This window comes from Alligator sinensis, unplaced genomic scaffold (assembly GCF_000455745.1).
Source record: "Alligator sinensis unplaced genomic scaffold, ASM45574v1 scaffold1218_1, whole genome shotgun sequence".
Classification (NCBI taxonomy): domain Eukaryota; kingdom Metazoa; phylum Chordata; order Crocodylia; family Alligatoridae; genus Alligator; species Alligator sinensis.
This window is the reverse complement of record NW_005842619.1, coordinates 571,395-580,467: the sequence shown is the minus strand read 5'-3', so window position 1 is coordinate 580,467 and position 9,073 is coordinate 571,395. Positions and strand designations below refer to the sequence as shown.

The 9,073-nt window shown below is 56.9% G+C and overlaps 2 protein-coding genes across 7 annotated transcripts in view; one reads left to right on the top strand and one right to left on the bottom strand.

Annotated features, from left to right (window-relative positions):
• RHOC (ras homolog family member C) overlaps positions 1–9,073 on the bottom strand; it is a 21,819-nt gene that overhangs the window by 4,428 nt on the left and 8,318 nt on the right. The window contains exon 1 of one of the 6 annotated variants that reach the window (XM_025215058.1): positions 3,397–3,544. The exons of 3 other annotated variants lie outside the window; for them this stretch is intronic. In XM_025215058.1, coding sequence (XP_025070843.1) covers positions 3,397–3,508 — 112 coding nt within the window. In that variant the 5' untranslated portion in view covers positions 3,509–3,544. Of the gene's footprint in view, positions 1–2,374; positions 2,400–3,138; positions 3,225–3,396; positions 3,545–9,073 lie in introns of those variants that run through there. 2 more of the 6 variants (XM_006033294.3, XM_025215060.1) reach the window with 2 other exon arrangements.
• Positions 3,618–9,073, top strand: part of LOC112551844 — an 11,587-nt gene continuing 6,131 nt past the window's right edge. The window contains exon 1 of the mRNA XM_025215057.1: positions 3,618–6,455. Within this exon, the coding sequence (XP_025070842.1) occupies positions 3,649–4,641 (993 nt within the window). The 5' untranslated portion in view covers positions 3,618–3,648 and the 3' untranslated portion in view covers positions 4,642–6,455. The remainder of the gene's footprint in view (positions 6,456–9,073) is intronic.

The following is a 9,073-nucleotide window of genomic DNA, read 5'->3' as shown; positions in this document are numbered from 1 at the left end:
ATCCCTAAGCAGGAAGAGTTGATGCCAGCGCCAGCACGGACGTCTGTCCGGCACGGACACAGGACGGGACACGCAGACCCAGAGGCGAGGAAGCGTGGGGGCGTGACACCGTATATTTTCTTCAGAGCTACCACGAGGAGGAGATTCCTGGCTCCCAGGCCGGTGCTCAGGCCGGGTCCTTCTGAAGGAGGCTTGGGCAGGGTTCACACACACACATGCACGTGTGCACACACACAGATGGAAGTGTGCGAGCATGTCTGGATGAGGTCCCTGCCCTGCACGAAAGCTGAGCTCAGCTTCCACCTCCAAAGAACTCATCTACGCCAGTCCGGCAGCCGGGTCCGGACTGTCACGGGAATGGCCAGGTATGTGTGCATGTGTACACGTGTGCATGTCCGTGCCCGTGTGTGTGTGCCCGCTTGCATGTATGACTTCATACCACCACTGCAGGCCGGGTACAAGCTTCCAGAGTGGAGGAGTCCAAAGAGCAGGGAGCGGTCTGTGCTCTCCAGTGCTGGCACAGGGGGACTTTGCTCCCAGGCTGAGCCGGGGGCATTACCCCTCTGCTCCGGCCAGCCCACCGTCCATTGCTGCCGATTTCTACATGCCCGTCACAAAGACCAAGGCCGAGCAAAGGTCCCTCCAAACCCCGTCCGTCTCGTCTGCTTCCTGCCAGTGCAGGCTGTCGGGCCAAGTTGGATGAAAACAGGCATCACTTGAACCAAAAACCCAGTCGTCTCCACACCTGCTTCTCTGGGCAAAGCAGGGAGGGAGGCAGCCGGGGGCAGCGAGCGCTCACAACTTCCCGCTCCTTCCACCACATGTCTAATTTAGACCTGCCAAGATGCACCTTCACTCATGACTGTTTGCCGGCAGGCGGGTGGAGGTGCAAACCACATGCAGCGGCCGGGTGTGCAGCTCAGTGCCGTTCCCAGAGATGGAAGTATGGCCATGGCCTGTCCGTGTCCAGGCAGCACCACGGAGCCCCGTCTACACTAGGGGTCTTTGCCTGTGCAGGGACAGCACAACCCTGCAGCGGCAACCGGCCACGCCAGCACAGCTGTGCTTGGTACCAGCCTCCCACGAGCAAGGCCTGAGGTTTAACTACCAGAGTCTACTACCTACAAGCACAGCCCTGGGAGCCCTTTTCCCCCAGCCCTGCAAAACCCACAGGGCCGTGTCAATTCATAACCCCCCGCACCAGCCCCATAGTACATCAAGCAGCGAGGTCTGGCCCGCCCAGCCAAGGGTAGACCTCACCCCACGTCCAGCAGCTCCCTCTCCTTCCCGACCTGCCTGGCCTGAGGCAAGAGCAGGACGGGGACATATTTAACAAAAACCACATGCAAGACGGTGCGGGGTGATGCAAACCCAGCAGCTTCCCCTCCGTTCCCCCCACGAATGCAACGTGCAGGACGGCTCGCAGTTGGGGGGCCGGGCGGCTAGCGAACATTTTATTTAATCAAGTATCCAGGTTGTAGCCATATTGATCTAGAAATTAAACTGCAATTAATTTTTTTTTTTTTTTTTTTTGTGCAAAAAATCTAGTTAGTCTAAGAAAAGATGTCACCTCTACCACGAGTTCTGATTCACTGTATTTAATCAAGGCATACAACCAGGAGGGGAGAGGAAAGATTAGCCCCTGCCTTCTCCCAGGGCAACTCCGCATGCACCCTGCTCTTACAACGGGGGAAGGAAGGGTGCAAAATACAGGGCCGCATCCTAATTAGCTGTGAGCAAAGGATTAAGAAGTGAGTCAGGGGCTGCCTTGCATTTCAAAAGCCAGCTGGAGAGAGCTCTCTCCATCTGCATATTGAGCAGGTCACAGAGAAGTGCTCCTTCCTTCTGCTCCAGCTCCTGTTAACCCCCAGAGCCGCACCTATAAATCACAACCGGCAGCACAGGTCCTGGAGGGCGCGCTAAGAAACAGCCGCCAGGCATTTCTCGGAGGGGGAGTGGAGCACAGAGAGCACTGCCGGGGAAAAGCCAGGCCCTGCCATCACCCCAGGACTCAGCAGCTTCCGATCCCCAAGGCCCCAGCAGCAAAACACAGCCGCGGGGCTTGGGGCAGCGACTGATCTGGCCCTTGCACGGCACAGAGGACTCACTCTCCGCCTCCAAAAACTGCTGGCGGCTCTCCTAGTCAGCACACCTGGAGACCCAGCGCACCTTGCGACAGACACGGTTGCGGAGGGAGGCAAGGGGGTGAGGTCTCCCTTTGCCCGGGGACAGCCCCGGTCTGGGAGCACAGCTCCTCTGCCAGCAGGACCTTGGCCCCCGCGGGGTAAGGGGCGCGGTGGCTCCACGTGACAGCCAATGCACGAAGCCGGAGGAGGCAGCCAGGGGATGGTGCAGGGGGTGCGGATGTACGCACCTGCCACTGGACTGGGCCCCGGGGTCCTGCCCGGCTCTGGCTCTGCGGTGCCTTCCCTTGCTTCTTGCCCGCTATGCCTGGCTCGTATCAGCTGGTTGAAAAAGGGAGGCTGCCCACGGTCAGAGCGAGCCCTGGACCCCTCTGTCCGACCCCACCGATTGCGCAGATCACCCCCATGAGGTGCGCCCGCCTGGCCCGCATGTGCCCCAAGGCAAACCTCTCCTAGGCACGTGCCCATGCCTCGTCGGTGTTATGCATCCCCACCCCGGTGGGACACTTGTCCCCAAAGCCACCAGGCTACCTCTGGCCTTTCCTCCCTTGCTGGGGTTTGGCCCACTCGGCTTGCACCCCTCTACTCTAGCTGGTGTTTTAGCCAGGGGCCACCACCAAGACCTGGCTTCTGGGCTCCCACCCCTTGCCTCGTCCTCTGGGCCCTTCATCTCTGCCCTGCTCGGGCCGTGGGCCCCCGGCCCCAAGCTCTGCCCCTCTTTGGACTGTGGCTCTCTAGCCCTGTCTCTGCCCGCTCGGGCAATGCTGGGCTCCCCAGCCCCTGTCTGTGCCTTGAGTCTGACACCTGGCCGAGCTCCAGACCATCGCGTGCCCCTCGGGCGCTAACGGGACCTCCAGGCCACCCTTTTTAGTCCCCCCCAGAGTACAGCGGGACACTAGCCCGCACACGTGGCTGTAACACAATTTCCCCGCTGCGGCAGAGCTCCTGCACCCCACTCCGGAGCCCGATCCCCAGTCGGCAGAGGTCTACTTGCATTTCCCCGGGGTCGTCCAGGCAGCCTCTGCAGCTCTCCTGCCCTAGAGCTCTTGCCCCGGCGGCTCCCCAAGCTGGACTGCCCCTCCCGGCTCAGGTCCCAGGCTTATATGGCTGGAAGCCACGCCCCCTTTTGGTCATGTGACTCCCCGAGCTGCCCCAGGGGTTCCCGATTTAGCGGGCCAGCCAGGGACTTGCTGCTGCTGTGATAACAGCTTGTCTCCCGCGCAGGGCATGAAGCAGGGAAGCCCCCAGGTACCTGTTCCCGGGCGGCTTTCCCCGCCGGAGGCTCTCCCTGCTGCTCCTTCACCCGTAAAGTAACAGGAGCCTCCGGCTCCCGAGTGCAGCGTTCCCAGGGAAGGTGCAAACATAGCAACCGCTTCAGACCCAAGGGCCCAGGCCACGTGTCTGCACCGAGGCACGTCCCACTTGGCTGGGGCACCACCCATCCCACAGCAGGATAAAAGCAGAGCAGGAGAACTAAAAATAGCTGCAGCCCAAGAGGAGCAGGATGATGCAGCTACCCATGGTAAATCTCCACCCCTGCCAGCTGCAACCTGGAGCTGAATCACAGCCGCGGCCTCGGGGGCCCAGGGCGTGCCGTGTTTACCTGCAAGGTGGGCGGCTGGACACTACTCGGGGAACTCCCACTGGGACCCCTCAGCAGACCCCTCCGGCACCTGCTTCCTCAGATCGGGTTTGCTGCCTGTCCCCTAAGCCGTGCCACACAGCCCTCGGGGCAGCTGCACCGGGCTGGGCCTTGACCATGGCAGCAGGGCTCCTAAGGATGGCCCAGGGATCCCGTATGTCCTTGCAGACCCCCTCCTCCCAGGCTGCAGCACCAGGGGGGCTGTTTCTGCAGGAGCAAGTCCAGAGCCAGCGCACAGTCTGGGCGCCGGAGCCTGTCGCAGGCTCCGCGCTCCAACAGGCACTAGGGCTGGGGTGGAGGGCAGCAGACCCAGGCCTGGGACCGAACCCAAGGTGTGGGACTGCGGGTCGAGCAAATCCACAGCACGATCACAAGGGCCTGGTGTCCTGGCATCACCCACGTCCACAGTTGCTGCTGCAGAAGTGTGGCCAGGCATTGGCACGCACTCCAGCGGTGCGTGCCCTGACCTGCCGCGCAGATAACAATCGCGCCTGTCCCGCTGTCTCCTCCGCCTGTTACGGGAAGCGCTCCCTCCTCTCCAGTCACCTAGGTTTCATTCTCCTCCAGCTCCAGACCTGCCCGAGGCTGAGCCCTCAAATGGCAGCCCTTGCACACCTGGTCAGACTCCTGCTTGCTCGCAGGCAGGGGGTCGCCATTCAGAGACAGGCCTTGAAACCCAAATCCCAGGTGACTAAATGCCAGCTAGCCTCAGAAAGGCCCCAACTTCACAGCCCCAGCGAGCGCCCCGTCCTTTACCTCAGGGAGAACAGACCCAATGCATCCAAGCACTCTCACAGTGGTGGATCCAGAGCAATAAAGGGCAAGCTAGCTCCACCTCTGCTTTCCTCTGCATAAAACCACCCACTCCTTCTGCCTCTGCTTCCCAGCCTGAAAAAATAAATGCAGAATTTGGGCCGACTCTAGCCACCAGGCAGGCACCGTGCACATTGGTTTTAATAGATGTGTGCACTAGAAACAGTCATTCACTCGTGAAAAGTGGAGGCCACTTCCCTTCGCCCTCCCCATGTGCCCAGTTCAAACTGAACACAGCTACAATACCATTTCCTTTGCCTTCCCATATTTCCCACTTCGGCCTTGCCCGGAGTGCATCCATCATCTCCTCCGATTTATTTTCGTAGGCTTATTTTGAAGCCACAGGCACACATCCCGAAGGATCGGCCGTCAACATTCATAAAATACCAGCCTGCATTCTTTTCATAAGGAGATTAGCTTATCTTTTCAGGCCGGCTTGTGTCACTCAAGACTACAATGTGGTTTGTTGGGAGCAAGAGATGCATAATGCAAAGGGTCTTGTTTTTGTTCCAGATAACAGTCCCTACATCACAAGAAGCCCAGATAAACGGCCGTGGAAACTCTGGAGGAGATTTAAGGAGGTGCGTTTCGCTGAATTGCTAGCAGAGTCCAACCCCTGCAATCGGCCCCCGTGGTGTGAAGGTGACTGGATGCCCAACCCTCACTGCTTCCCAAGGGATTTAGATGCTTTGCTACTTTTAAAACTGTGCCCTACGAGGCTTGAGGCATCTAAAAATGGGCACGTGGGTTTTTATGAAGAAAACCTGTCTCCTGAAGAGGCATCAAACTGGTCCAAAAAAAAAATTTAAAAAAAACCCGAAGAAAAGAAAACCAAAAGACAGACAAACAATCACCAGGATGTTTTAAGCTCTCAGGCCAAGCCATCAACCCCACCCGACCTGCGCTTCGCATGGGAGCTAACAGCCAAGGTCCAAAGACCGTTTTGGGCTGTTCTCTGCTCTGCCTGGGTCCGGACCACACGTGTCTGCCCGCAGCACGCATTACATGACAGAGGAAGACTCCCCGAAGTTCAGTACGGGCACCGCTGCTCTGCTAAACTTAAGTCATTACTGCAAAACTAGCACCGGCTCTGCCACAGCCACTGCAACGCCCACCCCTTGGGTTTAATGACTCAGATGTGAAGTTCCTGTTGGGTAGGAAATGGGGAATTCCTCTGGTCTGGGGACATGTCTTTCCTGCCGCCAGCTTTCCAGCTGCCTGCAGCTGTTATGGCAGAACGGTGTTAACAACACTGTGAAGGAAAATCGAGTCCTAGCATTGTAAAGTCAGAAACTGTCATCAAGTCTCTGTCCCCAGCTCCTCCAGGCTACTGCAAGGGGAAAGCTTCACCCCCATCCCACCGAGGGAAGACCAGGTGCAGAAGCTGAGATGGTTTCAGTGGACTTGGACCTCCTGAGCACAACCCCCGATTGCATCCATGGAGGCAGCATCTGCACCCGTGGCTGTCTGGGATGCCAGCCTGCGCCCCAACAGATGCCTACATGATGGGCACAGTGAGCTCACACCTCTGAGTTGGTCGCATTACATCACTTGAACAGAAATAGCCCGGGCTGCCAGCGAGGCCCAGAGCTGACTCACTGCAGGTCACCACCCCAGCCAAACCCATGTCATAAGGAAGGGAAAAAAATAATATCGCAGGACCCGCCCTCATTCATCTCATGACAAAGGGTTTGGGAGTCTGAAGCGTTCAGAGCAATTCACTTCTGGCTGGAGGATCCCTGACTTATATATCACAGCCCCAAATAACCTGTGTTCCCGCCCAGTACAGGGGGTGAGTCACAGGCATCGGTCCTGTGGCTACGGGACCGGAGCGGAGAGCCGGCCTCTGCTCTAAGGTAGGGTTACCGTATTTCGAGCCAGCCACGCAGCTCCCACGAAGGGCTCTCCCGCCCCCTTCCCCAATCCTCTGCTCTAAGCAGGACCAGCCCCAACTAGATCATCCCAGCCAAAGCTTTGTCTAGCCAAGTCCTGAAAACCTCCAAGGATCTGTGCTATTATCTGCGCTCGTGTCCCAAAGATGCATGCAGCTCCCTTGCTGGGAAAGGGATCCTTACCTCGCCTTCCAGACCTGCACCAAGCTGCCCCGTTGTCACCTGGAGGGAGTGAGGCAGGGAGGGAATCCCAAAAAGCCCAGTGCAGGCTCCCCGCCTAGGATCACCCTTGTTTGGAAGGTAACATTCATGGGAGCCAGCCCAGCCCCTGCTGTTCTGGAAAGCAAAGCGAAAGCCCTTCTTGGAAAGGCTGCAAAGTAGGGAAGGCCGCAGGTTTAGGTTCAAACTAAGCCAGCTTAAATCTGCTCTGCTGCTTTTAATTCAGTTTAAGGTTAATTCTTTAGCAAGTGATGCTAAGTCAGGGCGAGTCTGGTTTAAATCCAGAGTGGTTGCTAGATGGGGTGTTGGCCCACACCTGCCCCTTTCAGGAGCCACAGTGCAACCTGCAATACAGATGGACAGTGCAGAAGATGGCACAAAACACTAGATCGCAAGGAGGAAGCACAGAAAACACCTTTCAAAGCACCACCAAGGACAAACCATCTCCCCTTCTAAGCGCGTGCGTATGAAGGATCGATGCCCCAAACAGATCTGGACGGGCCCACAGCACGGGAGCTACCAGGGGCATAGCTAGCTTAGACCTGGCAGACACAGACTGCAACAGGCAGCCACAACATCAAGTCCAGAGCCTGAAATAGAGCAATGGAAAGAGGAGATGCTGCAAAGCACGCCAAGACATCTGTGAGAGCGCTCTTCTCCCCGCCCCGTCAAAGAGATCCTCCGCCCAGACGCCAGGAACCAGAACCACAGCACCGACACCAGAAAGAGCACGCTTCACGGGAGTAGCACACCACGTCACAGGCAAGCGAACGTGGCTTGCGGGGAGGAGGTGTGTGATTACAGACAGGATGAGATAGCAGTGGGGAAGGGATGTACAACACACCCAGGGGGATACCCAAAGAAATCCTCTTTATACCGCCCGCTTCAAAACACAAAACAACCACCTGTAAGAAAAAGGAAGGCGGATGAGCTTGGCAACGAGCCCAGCTCTGACATTCGAAACAAAACTAGATTCCTGCAATCGCACTAAAAAGCCCCCCCAGAGGGACACTAAATCCTCCGAGCCCAGACTGCTGCAGTGCCCCGGCAACCAGAAGTGACCCCCAATCAGCTGGAAACGTCCCAGACCGACTCCAAGAGAAACCAGCCGCGTGTTTCGGGGAAAGCAGAGACTCAAGTTTTGCCGGGCTGGTCTCAATGTCTGCACATCTGATCGGTGACACGGGGTTTGGCAAAGCGAGAGAGTGATTTCATGGACATGCAGCATCCTGCGCGCGGGACACGCTGTATATTTACATCATGCACAAAGGGCCCTGGCTTACAACCCATGCTCCGGCGAATAATCGTTATTCACAATTAATGCAAAGAGAACAATCCAGTTCCCACAGAAGCCTGAAGTGCGCTCCCCACCGTCCCCACAGGCGCTCCTTTGTGCTTCTTGAGCTCATCGCAGCCAGGCCCCTTCCCTTTCTTCAGGGGCTGTGAATTTCTCTATGCCCTTCCCTCTCCTCCCCCCAGCAAGACAAACACGGACAGTTTTAAGGACATGGGGAACTACATCTTTGGCAAGAGCCGGCTGGAACAGGTGGCTGCTTCACTCGTGGTCAGACACGGGCTGCAGCAGAATGCACGGGGCTCCCTCGCTAGGAGCCATCGCCGTGCGCTCACCGCCAAGGGCATTGCCGCTCAAAACGCGGCGCTCTAATGCAACAGAAAACATTTTGTTACTTTCAGTTTCAGGATTTCGACATTTCCCTTGCAGTTCGGGAGCGCCGGGGCGTGCAATCCAGCAAGCGGAACAGCTCGGGGCCTGACCGAGGACAAAAGTGAAATGAGCTAATAGTTCACCCCCGTGGCAGAGTCCTGGGAAATGCAGAAAGCAAGCAGAGTAACCTGGGATTTTAAAGGGTGTTTGTGCCTGAAAGCTTGCAAAGAACAATTTTTCCAACTATTTAGTTGGTTTAATAAAAGATATCACATCTACCCAAAGAACCTGATCTGCCTTGGGATTTTAAAGACACTTTCTGTTCTAGAAGTGCTTGGATCACTTATGCCCACTTATGCCCCCAAAACTAACACAAGCAAGGAACCCCCTTGCCATTTTAATCCAAATGTCCCTTAAAAAACAATGTGAAGACTAGCTCTGGAGGACAGGAAAAGGTCCCCCAGGGTAGGCCATGCAGGAAGCCTCTCTCCACTCAGGACTGACTAGTCTCTTGGCAAGAGGCAATGAGAGCGCACGTGAGCATTAAACATCCTTTCCTCACCGCTGAGCTCATGCTTCTGGTTTCAGAGCTGCGGCTGTCAACTGAACTTTGCTCCTTTATACGACACGAAGCTGAGGAGGAGAAGCAAAAGTTTTCTTCCCCGGCTGCCAAACCAGTCGGACGGCTTTAAGGATT